Below are 21,422 nucleotides of genomic sequence, written 5' to 3'. Positions count from 1 at the left end.
ACCAAAACCGGCAATCGGCCAAACAGTTGGGTAGTTTTTTTTTCCCGTCCGCAAAATAACGAACCGTTCTGGGGTTGGAAAAGGTACTTCCGCTTTCCAATCGGCGGTAGGAGAGGCTCCGCTTTGTTTACGCTTACGTTGTGCCGATTTTTCTTCACCATATTCCCAATTCGAATATGACTCACTTTGCCAGTTTGACATTTTCTGAGGAGCTCGTCACGGCAACATGTCAAGCTAAACTGGAATACGCTCCGGTTGTGCGAAGGTTTTGATTCGCTAGAATCGACCGTTGAAGTGCTTTCGAAAATACGGCCCGTTGGTAAAAAACAACGGAAGTCAGCAATAATTTCACGCTTTATCGCACATAGGTTCCTGCGTGAGTTGCGAGTTGGATGTACAAAATGTTTGCTTAAATCCTTTCGTCCCCCACCAGACGGGCCACCAATGTTTGTCACGTTAATCTTGGCATATCAACGAAGTCATAAACCTACAACGGGTGTCCTTCATCCTGCCTTGTGGGAGAGTTTCAATTTTTTCCACATTTAACCACGAACCTTTGCTGCAGCACCGTTTGGAAAATTAAAATTCAACTCAAATCATGAAATCATCAATGGCTCAATTTCACTTTACATTTTTTGGATCTCGTTGTTTTTATGATTAACCATGATGTATTTTAAATATTTCTATAATAAAGAGATAAGGCGACCAGACCAGAACCTATCAGCGGTTGCTGGATAAGTAAGTAAGTAAAGAGATAATGTGAAACCAGTTAATTATGTAGATAAATTAAAATTTGTTCCGAAGCAAATGGGATTTAATGAATTATGCGGCACGGAATTCAATATGCTGATGTTTTCTGCTCGTTCTGCCTTTGCAAACATCAATCAGAAACGAATGTCCTGCAACGTCATTTTTTTAATTTTGGTTTGGGTGAAACTGGTCACAATATAAGCTAGCAGTAAAACTTGTGTATGTAATTTAGTATCAACAGCACGTTCGGTATTGTGCGCTGGCGATTTAATGAACACACATAATAACAAAATACACACATTACATACCAACATTCTTTCAAAACCCTGTTTGGCAATGATGTTGTCCATAGGAAGATCTGTAAGACTTTTGAACTTTGAACAGCTAAGAAAGGTTGACTCGCTAACAAATCCGAAAAAGATTGAAGACATCGTTGTTTGATAAGAGGAGTCTATGAGTTGTTGCCTTTGTCGCGAGTCTTCAGAGAGACTGCATTACAATGGTGAAGTTACCTGCTTCACCTTGTAGCATTTCATCTTTTGAACAGAAGAAAGACAATAAAAAAATCATCACCATGACATAACACTAGTCTTTAATGATGGATAAGCCGCTGAACCTACTGAACCCACATAGGATGTGTTCTCTTCCAAGTCTGCAGTATAAAACACATGGAGAAAAGCCATCAGCTCTTCCTTTCTTACACGTTTTCCGTGTAGCTTTCTGGAATGCCTTTCAAATGGTGCGTATCGTGAAAGAACAATATACATTCCAAGGCTTTATTACTTCCCATACATCATTTGAACCATCGATACACCTTTTTGTAATTCGTCACTGTGCTGTCATCCACAATTACTTCTTTTCATATCGTTGTGGACACCATTCGTTATGACAACGATTTTCTGGTTGGCCGTATACATGTTTAGGTCTTTCAGCGGTACATTTTTGATTGGGAATTTTGGTTTGATTATGTCCAAACTTTTGTGGGCAATGTTTAGTGCATACAAATTGTTCTTATAGTTAGAGTTGATAAAAAATAACCACATCGATCGTTACCAATCGCTCAGAGTCTTTCTATCCGGATGGTGGCCGATTTTCCAATACTTTTCTTATGACGTTGTAGGCATCATTTTTAATAATTCATAGACATGCTCCGTAGATTTTTCATGGTCCGTAAAAATTACATCCATTATCGGAGTTCCCTTTTCTAATTTCGCAGACCTGCTTGCTAGCAGGTGTTGCAGGGTGCGCAGATTTTGGGTTCGCCGTGAATATTCTTCCCTAACACGTGTTTGGGCGTGTTTCAGCTATCATGGACGGTGGACCTTTAATGCTCATACATATTTAAAAAAGCCCCAAACTACACGTATGCTAATCTTTTTCTAAATGCATAAGCTGATTTTACAAGCACATAATAATTCATAACAGTATTTAATTTATGAATAATATTTTCCAAGGCTTGGCAGATTAAGCACGACCGCTGAAAGATTATCATATTTTTGTTTGCGCTTGTAAGCCATAAGAAGAACAAAATAACAAAAATACCGTCTAGCCGAGCGAATATGATTTTTCGAATCATACGCGCTTCATGAATTTTAATTGGTAACGCTTCGTTCACGGAAGGTCCTCTCGTTAAAGAAGAATTCCTATTCACCATTTGCGGTTTCATCAAGATTGACAGCACATCAACACCGGCTGGCGCTAAAATACTGCGCCATCGTATGTCTCTTTTTCACGGTTCGATAAACTTATTATTCCGTACAAGTTCAAGCTCGAGCTCAAGAATATCAAGACAAGTGTGTTACGGAGTTGAGCATGTTCAAAGTTTCGATCAAACTTCGGGCTGAGACTGAGTGTATGCCATGTGCATGTACATTTTTTGCCGAAACTTCAAAACTTCTACTGAACTATAGAAAATAGTTTCTCCGGAATCTGGTCCGTAGGGTTTTCTCATAGTAAGATTTAGAGTAAAGGTGAGTGAGGTATCTTTTGCAGATAGTGGCGTTTTTCGTGACCATTTTCAAAGCTAAATACCGTTGCTTTCAGAGTGTGAGAGTGAAAGTAAAAAAAGCTCTTCAATCTTTTCACCATATAAAAGGAGAACCTCAGAGAATGAACATTAAAGGATCGGAATTGAATGGCTCGGCCAATGCCACGGCAGTGCTTTGGGTAAAAGGTGTCATCCTCCTCCTCGCGGCAGGTGGCAAAATAGGTGCCAAGATTATAGCACAATTTCGCAAAGCAATATGTTGGCTGTCTGCGTCGACCTTCAACACCGTTCGTAGGTGCCAATTCGTGCCGTAGGGCTATAATTGAAACGGTCTAAAATAAGCGACGAATGAACAAATACTCCTCTAGTTGATATAAATCTTCCGATTCTCGGAAGGTCCTAAATTGCAGAAACAGAAATATGGTACGTCCTACACTCAAACGGCTAGACAGACCATGTTCGCCATACATTTCCTTGGCCGCTATCATAGTAAATTAAAGTTGGACTCGAAAGCCTCGTATAGTTTTATAGTGAATGCAAGTATATACACTGAAACAGCAATCCATTAGTACGTTAGCATCTTTTGAATATAACAAACCAAACATGTATTGAACTGAAACTGTTGCTGTGAAGTTGTAAAATGCTCAAAACTTTTAATAGATTCATATAAAATACACTGAGGTTTTATTTGCGATAGATTGTAATATTTTGGTTAGGAAATTAAAAATTTAGCATATCTAAGAGTAACTGTGTGCTAAAGATGATAGGCAGTCGAAGTGTTTTTTTAAACGACTTCCAGCGGGACCAGACGACCTATCAGTTATGACCTTTCCACTGACCCGGCTATGGTTCCGCAGCACGGTATGTAGGGCGTGTAAATGGCGCACAGCGCTACGATGGAGAGGGTAATGGCTTTTAAATAGGGATGATGAAAATGGGGTCGGATTTCTCTTCAAAGTAATTATCTTTTCATAAACACTGCTTATTTCCATAACATTTGTTTAATCGACCGTCTGACCGGCCAAGACTTCACAGAGTATCGTCTTACTACACACTCCGTGGTGGGAAAACGTCCGCCGTATAATGAGTGGAAATTGAAAACCGGTTCGTACCGACCGGAAGGAGGATTCCTTTTCGGTTTCATGCATATTCCAACGACCTAATCTTTGGCTTCGTCCTGAGCGATGCATTATCTGGTGCACTTTGCCTTCTGCGGTCGTACTATGAGCTTGTTGAAGGTAAATATAAAGTTCGTGCATACTTTTTTACTGTTTCCATGCTTGTAGGAAATATCCGGAGATGTCTAGCACACCACACACCACGTGGATGTTAAAAGTACTTGAACTGAAAAATTCGAATCAGTTCAAACGCACAGGCAGACATGAACGTGAAAATTTCAAAGTCAGATTGCCTGCTATCGTGAATGTAAAAGATTTCTATAAACTATAACAAGGATAGAAAATTATGGCAGTAACTTTATTTCAACTATCTGGTTATCATAACATGCTTGCGTCATATGGAATTTCCGGTTGAAGATGTATTTCTCGGCCTTTCAACACATACCAAACGAATAGGACGAATAGAAACTTCGAAACTTCGCAACGCAAAGTCAATCAAAAATTGACAAGGGAAAGACAAGATGACAGGTTCTGGCAAATTTTGTCGAAAAACGTGCTACAAGTGATTGGGATCGGTCAAGAAATGTGGGGTTCCAAAGAAATTAATGGTCGTTAAGGCAAAAATCTCGTTTTTGGATTTCTGTCCCTCGGAATGCGGAAAGTTAACGCGTCGAATCAAATTTACTAAAAGAGGCTTGGTTTTGGGATACATGCGAACCTCTGGAACACATCGGACACATCTTGTAACAAATTGTGTTGCCATGGCCAGAGAATGTCAAAACATGGCCCGGACGTCAACTGCATTAAAGAAATAGCTGTGCCTAAGGTCCAGATAGATCAATGCAACCATCGTGCCACGAGACTGAAGTATTTCCTGTGTGGTTTAGAAATATGTAACAATGGTATGCTTTATCGATTCCTTTCGAACCACGCTGAGCCGTGCCTGACAAAAGGATCTACGGTATTACCGACTTTGGCATTGAAGCATGTCTTTACATACCACAGAGGAGCGTCGTTGAGCCTTGAGACAACGGGGCGCCTTTGTTGTACTTATCGTTTCCGATACCGTTTACCTACATGTACTTCTTGCACGTTGAGTATGGTTGACGAAAAATTTGCCAACAACAGGATTTCTCTCTCACAATTAGCGATTTCGTTACGGTTCATTATATGCATGCTCGTAGCCCCAAAACGTTTGTACATAAATAAGCATAATAATAACTTGTTGCTTTCAAATTTAAATATACTTTTGAATTTTTGGTTTTGATTTTCAAAAAAAACTTTGTTTGATTTACTTTGTGTAATGGATTATTTGTCAACAAATTCTATTCCACATCTAGCTTTCACAGAAAAAGCGCGCATTAGTTTCCGAGCATTGCAATGCAAAATACGAGTTTAAAAGACAATGCGCTATGAGAGATAAATTGGTAAACCCACATCCAGGTTTGATTGCATTTTTTCAGCCATATTAATAGCCTGCCAGGCTGTTTTTCTTGGGAGGTTTTCCAACCACACCAGCTGCCGTGTGTTATGGGGAAGATAAAATAACCGGATGCTTAAAATTCCTACGCACTGTCCCATTACATGAAACAATTGACAACATAATTTGCGGTGCTGGTAGTGGTCTGAATGTTTGTTTTACTGAGTCTGTTTTGTGAGGCGAGTGGGTAACGTTGTTCAAGCCGTTTTACGGGGTTTCATTTTGGAAGGTGGTGTTTGAGTAGCATAGGTTCGCTACCAGACGTTTTGCTTAGCTGCTCGAAATGTTTTTGAAGTTTAGAAAAGCGACTTAATTATTTTATTTAAACAAATTATGTGTTTGTATTATCTTTCCTACGCAAATTTAGAATGAATAGAGCAACAGGCGGCAGCATGTGGTGGTTTGCAGCAACACTTGTCAGCCCTCCTCTATTGTTGGTGATTTGGATGTTAATGGGAAAAGTTACGGATGCGATTACTTTACCGCCAACTTGGAATAAAACGTACGAAAACTGGCTCTCCTTTTGAACACCACTCAGAGCACATTAGGAAGGCTAATGAACGTAAACGATGTGGCTGTGGAAAAAGCATTGCTTCAGGCGCGTTGCTTCTTTTCCTCGAGTGATGTTCAAATGTCTGAAAATAGAATTTCGTAAAGGTTCTAACAATTGATTAGATTCTTTCCGAGACACAATCGCCAACTGTCAAATCGTATCGTCCCACAATATGGAGTGATGGGTGGTTGTTGACTGCGTCAGTCTTTTATGCTCATCTTTATTGCCCAGGATTAGACATTCTGCCTCACCATATTACAGTGCTAATGAATGTTTCAATGTTATTACAACGTTAATGAACAATAAATTTGTTATATTGATTCTTCAATTAATGCAAATTTTAACGTAGGCCACACCACGGCGGGTCTTAAAGTTCGGCAAACTCGAATTTTTATGCTCCGATCCCCTACTTTCTGGTTTGTTCGGCGCCAAACAACGGCCAAGGGGATATCATAAATCATGAACAAGCTAAAATTATTACCCGACCTTTCCAGCTTGTTTGGGTGGCCATAAAAACGGTGTCAACGCACTACCGACTAACTGGGTGCGCTGCTTGTTTATAGACTGCGTTGCCGTTTTTTTTTCCTGGACCCATAAAATAACCGTACCGCAGAAGGTACATCTTGGTCACGGCGAACGTGAAGGGACTTTTGGCTTATTCGGTCCATCCTGTGACCGCATTGGAGCGTAGACATGTTGTGACCATTCGTTCGAGATTGAGAGACAGAGCGGTATTGAAAGAGTTAGCTTTACATTGGCGGGAAGCGAACGAAAGTAGAAAAAACCCACTCTTTCCGACGTGCATCGTCAACAACGTGGATCTGGTTGCCGGCGCATCACCGTGGCGGCTTTGTTATTTATGTAGACACCCATCGATAAGTCTACTTCGGTAGCTGCGCCGTGGGTTAGGGCTACTGGTATGACGTTGTCTGCGGCAGCCAGAAGCGCTCATAAATCTCATTCACGTACCATTTCGAAGATAGTACTTGTGGCAATAGTTGATTGGATGGTAGTGATACCCTACACAAGTTCATAAATAATAAAATGTCGGAATAGAAAGTCCATCATTGAACATTATAAGGAAGCACGTAATCAAGACATCAACATCACAATGAAGGACTTACTTTTGGTAGGACTTCATCTTGTTCGAATATATTATTCATTCAGTTTTTATGTTATTATAAAATACAAAGATTTTAAATTGTTCTCTTTGAGGCCTGAGGTAATAACATCGAATTCATCAAATAACGTCAATTCATCGAATTTGTGTTTACTTGCTAGTATAGAAATTAGTAAATCAAATAGCTACTAAAGTAATCAAATCGTTGAATACTATGATGGAAATAAACATCAATTTATTCAAACGAAAGCTTTAAAACAAGGCGCTACAAACAGCGAAACTAACAATTGGGATTTTCGACCAAGCAAACAGTGCAATCTGTTGAAAATTGAATTTGAAAATACGAACAATAAGGGACCTTTACTGCGATGAAGATAAACCACTACGAATTAAGAGCAATTAGATAAATGGATTCCCGTCTCCATTTATTCATTCAAGATGTCAATCCTTTCATGCTTTTTAATCCTTTTCTTTAATTGTGTTAGAGATTCGCTTAGGCACGGCATTGTCTGTCGGCTTAGTACTGTAATTTCTGTTGCAGGCTGGTTGCTAAAAACAAATCACTTACAATACATATTTGGCATTACAACGAGCCATACTTAATATTGTTTTGACTTTTCCACAAGCACTTTGAAACACTTTTAAAGACAGTTTTATAATGTGAGGAAGCGAGTGAGCCAGACTCACAGTTTATCACTTTTGGTATTTGGTTTGAAACAAACTACGGATTCTTTATATGCCCCTTATCAATATTTATTCAACTCTTCCCACATTTTTACGCGTTAGACGGGTCATGAAATATAACGTTCTCAATACTCGAACGATGGTTCAGAGTCAAATCCTTTCCAAATATTTTTCGATTATCATTTTTATGCCGTGAAAAATGACAAATCAAAACGCGGAGGTTAATGGCGTTGGCTGCCGTCGAACTGATGGCGATTGATGGTGTGGAATGACGCTGATATAGCAGAACGTTTTAAGAAGTCCTGCTGTAAACCAAAGAAGAAGTGTTCGCTCTTAAATATGAAGATAGAAGCAACACAGACTTCCCGCCCAGTAAATCCTTGCTATCAGAAGCTTACGGAGTCTGTTCCGTCATCCGTTCTTAGATTTAGATAAAGCATATAATATTTTTCGTTCGAGTACTGCGGTGCGAAATGCCAAGCTTCGACGCAGACTGACGGTTGAACCTCTACTCTGAGAAGAAATGAAAACCTAATGAGACTATCGATTCCTCTATCAGCATGCAAAATGGCCGTAAAACGATTCTGGCAAACGATCATTGAACATCGTTTTGCCCGAATGCTTAAGGAACCAATCAACGAAGATGTGCCATTTCGATGGGCACACAGAAATGCGAGAGTTCAGAGTGTTCTTATCTCATTGGAAATGAAGAGGTCGACGAAATGTTGGTAGCTTTTAAGGTTATGGGCCCTTAATTATCTGTTAGCTTGCTTTTGATCATCGAGCGCACTCTCCATCTGTGATACTGTTACTAGAACATATTTATATCGTCATATTCAAGTGGAATATTAAGCTTTAATACAGCCAAACAGGTGACGACAAGGTTCGGGCTACGAACAAAATTGCAAATAAAAAATTATAAGATTTAAGGCAATTCTTTCCTAACTAATCTAACTAACCAAATAAACCGCTTAAACTTAACATCGAAAATAAATGTGGTAAATTGTGAGATTAATTTATTTTGTCGTAAGCAATATGTGCATATAAAAGAGAGCTGTGCGTGCTTGAATGCTTTTGTGACAAAAATAGGAAATCCATGAAAAAAAAAAACTAAAACTTGTCTCGGAAGAATCTTAGGTTTGAGTTCCCTTAATAAATGAATCGCATAATTGTTGTTACCGAAAGAATGAATTCATTAGACAAGCAATAGTAGTTTTTTATTTTGCATTGTTTCTAGTTTTCAAAAGAAGTTCTAAGCGTTTTACAGGATATAATCCGAAGCGATTTTTTGTCGGTTTGTGTCTTTGGTGAATCCGTTTGCTTCGCTGGCTTTTGAAGTGTCTTCTTTCTGCACTCAAAGAGCTCTTTGTTTTTTTGTGAACCTTGTATCCGGTTCCAGTTTTATGGGAAAGATAAAGAAAGGTTAGGCAATTTTTAAATCTACCTCGCTTCTTTCGCACGCAGGAATTGTCTTAAACTCAGATTGCAAAGGAATAACAATCTCCTTTTTTTAGCATCTCAGTGTCTTTATCTATCTTAGTATCTGTATTTCAGTTTTGCTATCGTAATAAGCTTGACTTAAAGCTTAATTCATAAAAAAGAGGCTTTCCCTTGATGATACCGCGAATGACAAATGCTACGAAACCGATTATTAATTTATTTCTTAATAAACCTTTGCCAATTCCCTTTTAAAAAATCGTAGTTCAGCATCTACTCGAAAACACTGACACTGCCGCTAAGAAACCCTTCGTATGCATAATTTAATATTTATTTCATTAAATCGTGTTAGAACTTGATTCCTGTTCTCAGACAGCACTTATCTTACGTTGTCCACCTTAACATTTAGTCTATGAATGTGGCAAAAACCCTTCTCGTGGACTGCACACTCTTGGAAAGTTTTATAAGCTTACGAAATATATTTGTTCAGCAGGCCTACTATCAGCCGACACATAATAAACGGCGGGGGACCAGGTCGCTCCTTTCCATGGCTTAAATGGTAGAAACTTTATGTTTCATGCGTCTATGCGAATGATGGGACTTTGGGTGAACTTTTCCAATCGTTCGTAATCTACGGCGACGAAAAGTTGGCCTTCTGGGACTCTGGCTACAGGTGGCATAAGTGTCAGAGAACGTTGACTATAGAAACGACAACGTACATCGTGGTAGATTCCATACCATTTCGTTGTTTACAAAACATCAGCACATTCAAATGCGTACGCAGTTGTGGCCATGTAACCTCAGAAATCCACCTAAACGCTGTATATTGATAACAAAATAGTAATTCATGAAACCAATTTACGATTTAACACACGATTTTTGCGTGCACAATAATAATACACTGATTCGATTGTAGTCCACATTCTAAGACAATAATCTCGTTATGTCTTCCGGAATTCGAACAAAGGTTTATGACGCCAAACCACGAAGCAAGAATGACCTTCAAAGTTTCTTTTATGGGCGTTATACGTTGAATATACTCATATTAATTATCACTTGTCCAATAGTGAGGCTTAGGCGCCATTAGCTGTTAGTCGACTTGAGGCAAAAGAAGCTTAGGGTGATTTTTAGAGCCAAATAGTAAAGCAGTTGTATAATAATCTCCGATTGCTTACCACATAATTCATGCAAAAAATGAAACCAATAAGCATATGTACAAGTTTAGGTAGTTTAGGAATTCAACATGTTCATTGTTTGTAAATAAAAGGTAACACAAGGTTAACTTTTTGGTTTTTTTTTCAAATATATTTGTTTAATACAAAACAGAACTTCACAGTGGCAACTACAACTTAGACAGCACGACTGAATGATTGTTTCTTACAAATAAGACCTCTGGTTTTACATCGGGAGTTTGCACCGGTCTATAGTTGTTCACTATCTTCTTGCTTTCATCCTTAGGGCAGGCCTGTAACTGCCGGAAGGCTGCCAACTGGGCACTAGAAACGTATATCGGTGTTTTGTAAACCAACCATGTAACGCTCTCGAAATAAGGCGGTGTTGTGAGTGATCCCTTGTAGGTGTAGTAATGACGGTTGAGGTCCTGCATGCCCATCCAACTCAAGCAATCCGCGTCAACGTCGATTTGGGCGCCGTAGGCTTGGATATGTTGGAGCCCGGCGACAATCTTGCCGAACGCCGGACAGTCATCGGTTCCGTAAGCTTGCACAAAAAAACCTAATACTGCCAACCCATCCGGTTTATCGACGGCCTCCGCGAAGCTCCCGTATTTGGCGTTGTAGTGCACCGCATGGGCTTCCATCGAGTACGTGCTGCCCTCTAGGGTGTGTTCGCAACCGGACCCGTCTTCTTGGCCCCAGTGAAAATGGAGCTGTTCGAAGATATACTTACTACCTAACACGCCTCCTACGATGAACGGTCGAAACGGCCGGTCACTGAATGTTATCTAGCGGAAGAAAAACGCGGTTTTGTTCGGTTTTACACAGCTCGTTGCTGCCAGCTACGTACTACTTACCATGACCGAGGAGCCGGTGTTGATCATCTTTGCCTTACCCAATCCATCCCAGTGACCAAAGTAGTCCAGTGGCTGAATGCCATCCTTTATCACCGTAGCCCGTTGACTCAACGCGATGGGACTCTGCACATTTTTTACAGTGACACTAGCCATATCTAATTCCGAGACACGGATGTGAGAATTTACTTTGCGTAAGGTTACCAATTGTTTTCTGCGATTTCCGTTCAAGTCCACGTTCGATACACATCTGAAGACAACCCAGGTGTCGATGGTGGCGACCGAAACGATCCACATGACCATTCTTTATCGCCGCCTGCTTAAGACGCCTTATCTCAGCTTATCGTGAAGGGATGAAGATACCTTCCATTTTCAGACAGCCTAGGGCAACAAAGCATAAAACGTGACCGCTAATCAGTTAAGTCACAGACTTAAAAAAGGCCCCCGTAAGTATCTCAGAATTTAATTATGGCCTTGACTGCACACGGTATGTCAGTATTAATAGCGACACGTTTTATGACATCCCGTTGGTGTACTGAAACTGCGTTATCGGTAGCAAGCGAACTGACATTCGCAAATAATGTCGGCCTTGGTATCAGAATTCATGCAGTTTATTGTTGAAAATATGTGAACCTAAAACCTTGATTGTGATGAGTTACAATTATATGGGTTCTGATACTTTTCAAATACCGATACTGATGATTAGCTGATGTTGACAATGAGAGCTACTGCCAAGAAAGCAGCGAACCACGTTCGTAATACAGGGACTAATGATATAATGGTGACACATTTTAAATCAGTTCAGAAGGCATGCTGAAAACAAATCTGACTAGACCCTATTGTAGACCATGTTGGTGTATTTTGCATTTATTTTGCAGCATTGCAGCTGTATACAAGATTTTGATCGGATTAAGAAAACATATGCATAGCAGATTTTAAAACATGTCATAACATTAGGTAAAATTTTAGCTTTTAGTTAATTGAGAGACTTATTCATAGAGACTTAATTTTGGAGACATTCTATGATGTAGCATGGACAACTGACTCGCCTTGCATTCCACCGTTCTTACATTCTTTTCTGACAAGTTGAAAAATGGATCATTTCTAGCACGCGGTATTAGAACGCCCAGGGCAACTGTGTATGACACTAGCGCAGAGTTCCATTCCTGTTGGAGCTGGGTCAACTTAGGATTCTGAAGTGCCGTCGCCTCTAACTCTGTAATTGTCGCATTTTCGTTCATAATTAACGATGAAGATGATGTTGCTTCCAAGATATAGTTATACTGCTCGCTCAGAGAGTATCAGGAGTTGGACGGATAGAATTTTTCCCAATTAGAGCCAGACTTGTCTAGGCGAAGGATGTGGACGATTGGCACCGAGATTGGAATCATGTCGTTTCCACTCTTTCGCATGCCGAGAACGCACTGCGGGTGTAGGATAGCTTAGAAATTTTAAACGAAATTGAGGTGGCTGCAGAGTATTTCTCAGTTTCTTTTGTTTGCTTCAATTTTATTGTTCCGCGGTCTTCTGTCAGTTGTCAGTTTTATCATGATTTTGGTTGCATATCCAATTGAAATTCAAATTAAGGTTATTCAATCTTTTAATTTCATTCTGGTGCTTAAATCGCATACTTGAACATACGAACAACATACTTAACTTTGGTACTTTTGCTTAAAAGTGTAATATGAATAAATAGACCAGTGATAATAGTAGTAACAGTGTGACACTATTGGCACTATTACTTTGGTAGTGTTTAGTATACTTCATTAGAATTTTTAAGCACGAATTTGTGCTCTTGCAATCGATATAGCAATGCAGAATGTGGTAACCTGGCGGTTGGCAAGGTTAGATTTAGTAAATGAATATTGCGTCGGCCACTAACTGGTGTTATGGTCGCGCTTTACTGATTATTTATTGAAGCAAGGGTTTGGCATTCAAGTGTGGATTTCGAATAAAACAATGGACTGTTATGTTCAGGCTCGCACACTCCAGAATAGATATTTCTGTATCAGGAGTGAGCCACTACATTGACATTAGGATCCGCAGCCAGACCAGACCGCTGTGTTAGCTACGAGATAGTTGCCTTATTATGGGATGGTGTAGTTTCCCCTTTTGCATGTAGCTTTGCATAAACATTGTTTGAAAGTGATGGTGTTATTAAAGAGGCATACGTAATGTACTTACAAACATATTGAAATTCTTGCAATCTTTTGTGAGGTTGTAGTGGTGCAGGTTTACTTCTCGTAATGGTTTTTAACACTAAGAACGTAATTTTTTTAATAAATTTGGTGTAATTTTGTTAATACAATGAACACTGTGGTGCAATATGGTGAAAACTGTTTTCACTGTTGGCTTACAATGTTTTTACAGTTTAGAAATTTGATAGTTCTCGTTGCCAGTGCAACTATTCTTATGTCGTAAGTGTGTTTCTTTCCAGCGGTTTGCCCTTCAATCAGTAGTCTTCTCGTGATAGCGACCACGTTCTCGTCTTCCTTGTGTGACACTTACTTCTAACCCAAAATAGACACGAGTTTTTGCAGTGCTGTTTTTTTGTTTACTTGATACATAGCTAGCTAGCTATGCCGGATTGTGAACGTAATCCAGACGTGCATAAAAAATGGTGTAAGAGACTCCACTTTACATCAGTGCCAAATGAACTACAAGTAAAGTTCTCCATTTCTCTCCGGACCAGTACTTTTGTGCCGTCGTCATCTCACCGTGAATGACTCCAATGCACTCTTTCCGGAACATAATAACGGCTAGTCGGATTACGGAAGCATTACTAAGCCGGGCGTGAGCGGAGAGAATCATATCTTGACACGCATCTGAAATGCAACATCACCACGCACCTTCGTTAATGCCACAATGAGCTTTTTATGGAGTGCCAAAGGAGTTCGGTCCGTTCCGCAAAGAAAGTGTAAGCGAGGGAGACATAGATAGAGAGAGGCTTAAGCGACCCTCGGGGACTTTTTACAACTCCATTTCGACTGCGCCTAAGCCACTTCCCAGGTTAACGGACTTGAAGAAACCATTTCGACGAAGGATCAAACCTTGAAGCCTTTTTCCCGCTTTTCGCCGTCGCGTGGAAGAAGCTGAAGTGAACCGGTTTCAAGAACCCGGGAGTATCCGTTTCGCAAAAGATTGGTCAAGATTGTAATCACGATAAACAAGCTGGCGGGCAGCTGCTAAGGCCGTGTTATATCCTTCTGGTCATTTTGCAGTGCAAAGGTGAGGTTTGAATTTTATTTTTACGTAGACTACGTTTTATAGCTCGTTACTTGAGGTGCCCTCGTTCGGCTCTGTTCAAATGAAACGACGGTTTGCAAATGGGTATGCATTCCAGGTCTAGGTTTCTAGGTCCAGGTCCTTAGAGTTAGGTTTCACGTTGGTTTTTATGTACGCTCAGCTGCGTAGTCCATAAGTTCACTCCTGTCGCGTTACTTAAAAATATAATATTTCAGATCTTATAGCAATGTTAACTTTCCTTATGTGAAACTATATATAAAATGTTTATCATCAAAATAAACATTATACAGTTTTCATAACTTTCTTCTTTTCATAACGCGACTACCCGTATTAGTGAGCTGGACGGTACCAATCGTAGCAACCGTTGCTTTGGACATCGCCGCAAGTAAACGTCAATGTGCTGTAAATTTTGAAGGTTTAAATTAAATCGAAGCCATGGAAACTGTGTGGAACAAACCGGCAAATTCCGCATTTCCGGTGCTGACTAACCGAGAACTAACCGTAAGCCTCATCGGATCGATAGCTCGTTTCACACTCGATGTACCGTGCGTCCTTTTGGGACCGGAAGAAATCACTTCTCGGCGACTGCTCATTTGGCTGTATCCCATCGTCGATAAGCTGGGAAAACTGATCGAACGAATCCGACACGTTTGTCAACATCCACAACAAATATCTATTGCTCCGAGGCACCATACCCAGCACCGGAGCACCGTGAAGGGTTCCTCGATTCGTGACAGTGTCATCCAGCATCCGATACGGCTGACACCGGCGTTGAGTAGGGAGAACATCGTTTCGAATGCGGCGTCGAGTTTAGCATTCCCCGAAGCGCCGGACAACGCGCACCGAGAGGTTTACATCCAAAGGGATGGTAATTACGCGATTCGCGAAACCACAGACATGCGCGGGGCGAACGGCACCTTTCAGCGAGTTACGAAAACTATCAGCGGACCAGACGTTGCAATTCTGACGAGCATCACGCGCCAACTGTCGGCACTTCCGTCGTTGAGTCCGGTGCGACCGGTGGACGAATGAAGGTTACGATTTGCAGACATTAAACGCACGTGTGGAGTCCGCTGGTGTTCTTAGAAAAAGTGAGCAAGAAATCCTCATGGCTGTTACACAGTGGAAATACTTTCCTCCATATTACTTTTTTAGGCGATCTTTAACCTGCACAGCTCGTCGATCACTTTGGCGGATACGAATAAAGGCAGTTTGCAAAATTCAAACTTTGCATAATTAAGCAAACAACATAATTAAATTTTCGATTAGTTAGTAATAAAACAAAAGGTAGAACGCCTAAATGACCTCAGAAAGAACTGAATCGAGCGCTACGGACGAGCGAATTCATATTTGAACGAACGAAATGGGCGTTGTCACGGAAGGCGAGCGCCATAAATTAAATCAATTTAAAACGATAACGAGAACACATTACCTTTTTTCGATCGACCCCCTCTTGGGCGTCTGGGCGAAAAAGATTTATAGCATTGTTTGTGATGGGAAGAAGGTGAGCAACGCCCACCTTCGAAGTTTTCTAAGAAAACATTTTCCAAGACGCTCGCATGTCTGCAAACCGCCAGCGCCAATGGGCCGGAAGGATGTGTTAGGCTCCGAATCTCTGCCGACCGAGCACCGGTCCATTCCTTCATCAACGGAGCTAATAAATTAGCTTTTCCGCAACAGTTGTTAGTTTTCCCACGACGTGATACTACGGTGGTCGTAGAAAAAGAAACAAAATTAAACTTTCGTTTGCTGGAAATGTGAAAATGAAGCACGTGGTGAATCGCCAGCATAGTCGTTAGCAATGTTCGAATCAATATATTTTTTTTAACTTGCCGAAATGCCCTTAGTTATAATTACACTAATTACATTTACAGAAAACAAAAGCTGACACGATGTACACCAATCATGTTACCCAATTAGTGGTTCATGGCGGGACCGTATGTTGTCAGGAATTTATTTATCATGTTATATTACGCAGGGATTGAAACCTTAGGTAATGAAGTACATTTGTGCAACGTTTGACGTTGCAGCGCAAACTGTTCAACGGGTTGTCCTCTTAGGGTGATCAATGGCAACGGCTAGCATGCTTATTTTCTCCTTTCTTTCCATTTGCAATTCACGTTTCTTTGGGGCCAATGGGGCGCGCTAGTTGCACAGCTTTTAGCGTAAAAGTTTTAGCATCCGGACAGTGCTGTGGGGGTTTTAAATAATTCGAAAAGTGCTGACCTCTCTCTTTGGCATATCGTCAACAACTTTCCGAGCAACATTTCAGGAACAGATGCAAAGCAATACTTGCTGATTATCTGCTTTCCTTCAATGGTGCTTAAAGTTGTGGACCAGGTATATTTTATTTACTTGCAAACTTTGAACAGAGAACTCGGACGAAGTTTCTGGGCACAAAATGGCCATGCAAATGCTAAGCTAAGAGACTCATTTTGTCTATCAATAAAACAAGTCCGGGCGTGGACTACATTGAACCGCTTTCTGTATTGCATCGGAAAAAGTGTTGGTTAAAGTTTTCCTTTCAGGTGCATCTAATAATAATAGACCATATTTACTTTGAAAACAGTTTGTCAGACTATGGTTTGATAATAGTATTATTTTAATCAATTAAGATCGATGTTTTAAGTGTTTTTGAATCATATGATAAACAGCCATATCCAGTGATAGCCGTCTGCCTAATCTCGGCAGTGTATCATCGAGAACATAAAGATGTTTTTCAAGAGTCACAGCTCTGAAAAGCTTGATGCCTTTTATGCGGCATGTCAATCATCTGTCTTTGCTTCCTTCCGGTGCCCGAAGAGCTCTCCACGACATCTTTTGTTCCGCCAGTATCCCTATATCTTAAGTAGCCATCTTACTAATTAATGTTGGGCCACTGATAGCATGCCGTCGCATCAGGGAACTCATCACGACCAATAACAATTCATTATCCGAACATGTAATTAGTATTATTATTTTGGACAATTGAAGTGAAAGCCCGTCACGTCGATGGATTCTAGTGACCACAGGTTTATTTCCGGTTCATTCGTTTAAATCTTATGGTATTTCTTTCTCTACGGATTAAATGGTTCTCTCTCTACAGATTAAATGGTTCCATAAGCCTCCTTTTGTTTGTCCGATGAAAGTGAACTAGAGTACACAGGACCCTATCACACCATTAGTCGTCGCTGAATAATTGATCGTTTAGTTCTACGTGCAAAAAGGATGTTTGAACAAGTTTTTGTAGCACATATCTGCGGGGCAGAAATGACGAGAGCGGCCGGGCAGCAAAGCCGAAAGTAGTGGAATTATTAATTGTGTATCGGTTGAACCGGGTGCACATACCGTGGCCCAAGCTCGATGCTTGAGGCATGTAGTTCACTGGAATACTTGTCATCATACAAAGTATTTATGCATCAATTGCGGTGCGATCGAAACAACGGCCAGTGTTTCAGCTTTCCGCCTAGTTTTAGTAAGTGCATATCTAACGGCGCCCAACTATGCACGGCGGGAAATGGTAAACACTGGGATGAAAAGCAAACAACCGCAATGGCGGTAGAGGAGGATCTCCAGAGACTGGACAAACACAACCAATGTTATCCCTAACCGGTTCGATAATAGAAATTTGAACATATTTGCTACAGGCAGGCACGCCGAGAACGTATACCTCACCAGAAGCATACCGAAAGCTAGTGCTCAATAAATCCACAGCAAATCGATTGGCAATACCGTCCGTCAACATAGACACAAAATTAAGTTTCGTTGCTCAACCACATTGGGCTAGTTTTGCGTAGTACAACGTTGTATGTTATACTGCTTTTCGAAACAAAAAAAAAACTTGCACGAGGTCTTGTGTAACAGCTACGTTTTTTTAGTGTAATGGACTACTACGAAACTATCATGTGGTTGATTCATGAGGGTTCCTGTTGCCTCAATTGTTTTGTTCTTACTACTTGGGTCGTTACAAATTATTCGATGTAATCACCAGGTTTAAATATTCACAAAAGCGCAAGACGTAGAAAAAGGTTTTTTTAATTATTAACTGTAGTTGTACTCACATAAATTGCGACAGTGGACCTAGTAATTGATGAAACCGTTAAGAAAAGGATATTTTTCTTTGATGATCAACATTCCGATAAGTAAAAAATCATAATTACCCTTAGCATTATGAGGACCAAAGAATGGTTTAGAATCGCAACGACGCACAAGAGATCCGATGTGAGCCGTGACTCAAGCTCGCTAGATTCTAGATTTATGGCACTAGAGGGCACCGACCGAACCCAAAAGCTATGACCTGACAAGTAACAGCTAATTACCAGCGTTGAAATGAGCGTTAATTATACAACTGCCGTCAAAGTGTCTCTGATGGGACAGGCCGGGGATGAGAACGGACCATTGCGGTCGGGGTTAGATGGGGTAATTAAGCGGACACCCCAATTGTGCCAAACTTTGATGTTTATGCTAGAAAGTCATCCGGTCAAGGAAGTTTGTTAGACATGAGTTGAATATTTGTGATGATGACGAAACCAAAAAAATAAAAAATGGTAAACCCTGCTATTGATTACAGGGTAGCAAGCTTTGTGATAAGATGTTGGGATCTTCAGCACTTTGAAGATCATTGCATTGGTTGGTTGTTTGGGTAAACAAACCTTTTATCTAGTGATATTAAAGAAAGGAATTACGATAAAATTTGAACCAATAAACTGTTGTTCCATAATTCTACGTTACTTCCATAAGTCATGTTGAGTCCAGTTTATCTCGTGCTATGCTTCAATTATGTCATACAAACGAAACTTTTTTATTTCTCGATAGAACCAGGTAACCGCATTCTGAAGCGCACAAAAGTACCTCGCCTTTCGTATTTTCCATTTATCTTAAAACCACCTACCTTTCCAGTTGAATAACTCGCAAACGAATGCTTACAAAGCATGTAGAGATAGAGAACATATGCAAACGAACTAATTCAATATGGCATCCTTCTATTTGCCCCGTTGCCCGCTAGTGATGTTGATCTTGTACGCTTCGCCCCTTCTAGTTATGTCGAGCTTTTTGAATTGAAGAATTTGCTCGCTAAGAAAATTATTTCTCCCGGGAGATAGTAGCTTCAAAATGGTGAAAGTTCAGTTCACGACTGGATGAAGCAACTTTTGCATTTGAATCTGCAAACCCCGCAGGTGCCAGTGGCGGATAGATCGGACAGCGTTCGTACGTTTTCTAACTTTTTGGACAAATGCAAATTTGAACCCCGGATAAAGTATTATCTTTTTTTTGAACGCTAAAGGTACGTATGTTTAATACGTTAAAGAGTAGAGAAATCTTAATAGGGGTTTGGCTTCGTTACCATATTCAACGGCCCAAAGGTCCAATATCTGAGCGGGATGTAGCAGATGCTGTTTCATTGAAAACTTTGTCAATATCCGAAGCTGCTCGAATAGTACAGAGTAATAACCCTTGTAATCCACGACAAAGTGTGTACCAATCACTAGGTTGCTGTCGAGTATTATATGCTTGGGACAGTTTATTATTTTTGGCGCATAGCAAAAGCAAGAGCATGGCGGGTAAGTGAAGGAGCGCTTGTAACGTAATTAGATGACTCGAGTTGTTTTCGTGTTGCATGTTTTCTTCGAAAGCCGACCCGTTAGACCAACACTTCGATTCTTTGGTCCGCATTAAAATATTTCAATTTTTGTTATTTCCATTAAACCGGATCGACACGCTTTTCCGACAGTTCTAGTCGGAAGGCGGAACAAAAACATTGTTGACGCAACTAGCTGGCTTCATTCGACGAAATGTTGAAGGAATGTTTATTGCAACAGTATTGCGTTTGGAACAGAAATACGCAGACAGAAAAACCATTTCGCTTGTTCTAACGAAAAATGCCGTTACTTCTTAAATAATTAATTCTGAGTAGGAAAATGAAAGTTTGATCTTTCCGAGTATTTGCCAAAGCGTGTTGCGCAATGTAGTAATTGGAAAAGATCGAATCAAGAAAGAATGTGCTACTTTTTGTAAAGTCAAAAATGGGTCTAATCGTTTGCCTTAAGTAATTACGTCAAAAATTGGGCACTAGGCACCATCGGCGTACCGTATGCTGCCAACGTGTAACCAGTGAGAAGTAGATCATACAATATTTCAGCTTTGAACCACCCAACAGTGATTTACGTTCCGATGCTGAGCTCGCTAGTCCTATCGGGGCGATAACTCACTATGCGGCGCCGAATTTGTCAAATAATCGGTCTTGTAACCACGACAGAGTGGCCGCCATAACAAGTGTGGCGCGCAGTTGTCTTCTGAAACGGCCGATACAAGCCAACTACTACTAGTGTTTGCGGAAGTTTCCATTTTCGCATCGTAATGCGACGCAGGGAGCAATAAATTATCAATGTCAATGCGTGCGCAAGTGAAAACAGTTCTCCTGTGGCGGAGTGAAACAATCCAAAATGATGTGTTGAAAACTAAACGATTCGTATCAGATCAGAGATCGTATCATGCGACAGCGAGGTCACATACAATTTGCATACATAATTTAGAGCTCTCTGCAGGGTTCGGTGGCAAACGAAACACTAAAGGCTAAACGCATTTTTAACATTCCTATAGTGTGCTGTTTAAGTTGTCAATGTGGTATCGCACAACTCAAAGTAATTGTATAGTAATTGTTATACCAATTAAAATAGCAAATAGTAAGTGCATTCTACGCTGCATAATATGGATCCAATAACTAGCACATTCTTATGAGCCATTTTCAGGGTTTGCAAACATGCATTGACGATAGCACCTCATATCGAATGCATTTCTACGCCAACTTTTAAGCCTTGTCAGTCGCGAACATGAACATTCCGCTGTACTCCGTGATCTGCATTACGACAAACGTAAAAATGTAGAAACAATTTCATTCATCCCACGGCACGGAACGTTCGGAGTTAGTTGTTTGAGCCCTCCCCACACACACTAGCGCGAGTGGAAACTGGAGAAGGACTACTCATCTGCATTGCATCTGCATCGCGGCCATGCAACAGTGAACTTAGAATTTTCGTTG

At 40.5% G+C, this 21,422-nt stretch overlaps 1 protein-coding gene across 1 annotated transcript; it reads right to left on the bottom strand.

Moving 5' to 3' along the window:
• Window positions 1–10,471: 10,471 nt before the first annotated feature.
• Window positions 10,472–11,314, bottom strand: LOC128268210 (carbonic anhydrase 2). Its single transcript, XM_053005246.1, has 2 exons — window positions 11,162–11,314; window positions 10,472–11,092 (listed from the first exon to the last, which is right to left on the bottom strand). Exons 1-2 carry the CDS (start codon window positions 11,312–11,314, stop codon window positions 10,472–10,474), a joined length of 774 nt encoding a protein of 257 aa, XP_052861206.1.
• Between the last annotated feature and the right edge of the window lie 10,108 nt (window positions 11,315–21,422).

Source organism: Anopheles cruzii, chromosome 2, assembly GCF_943734635.1.
Source record: "Anopheles cruzii chromosome 2, idAnoCruzAS_RS32_06, whole genome shotgun sequence".
Classification (NCBI taxonomy): Eukaryota; Metazoa; Arthropoda; class Insecta; order Diptera; family Culicidae; genus Anopheles; species Anopheles cruzii.
The sequence above is the reverse complement of the archived record's forward strand: the minus strand, read 5'-3'. Positions and strand labels throughout refer to the sequence as shown.

Excerpts from the sequence above, each read along its gene's own strand:
- LOC128268210 (XM_053005246.1), bottom strand. The coding sequence starts at position 11,314 with ATGGCTAGTGTCACTGTAAAAAATGTGCAGAGTCCCATCGCGTTGAGT. Across the intron at positions 11,093-11,161 it reads ACACCGGCTCCTCGGTCATG|ATAACATTCAGTGACCGGCC; the intron begins GTAAGTAGTACG and ends TTCTTCCGCTAG.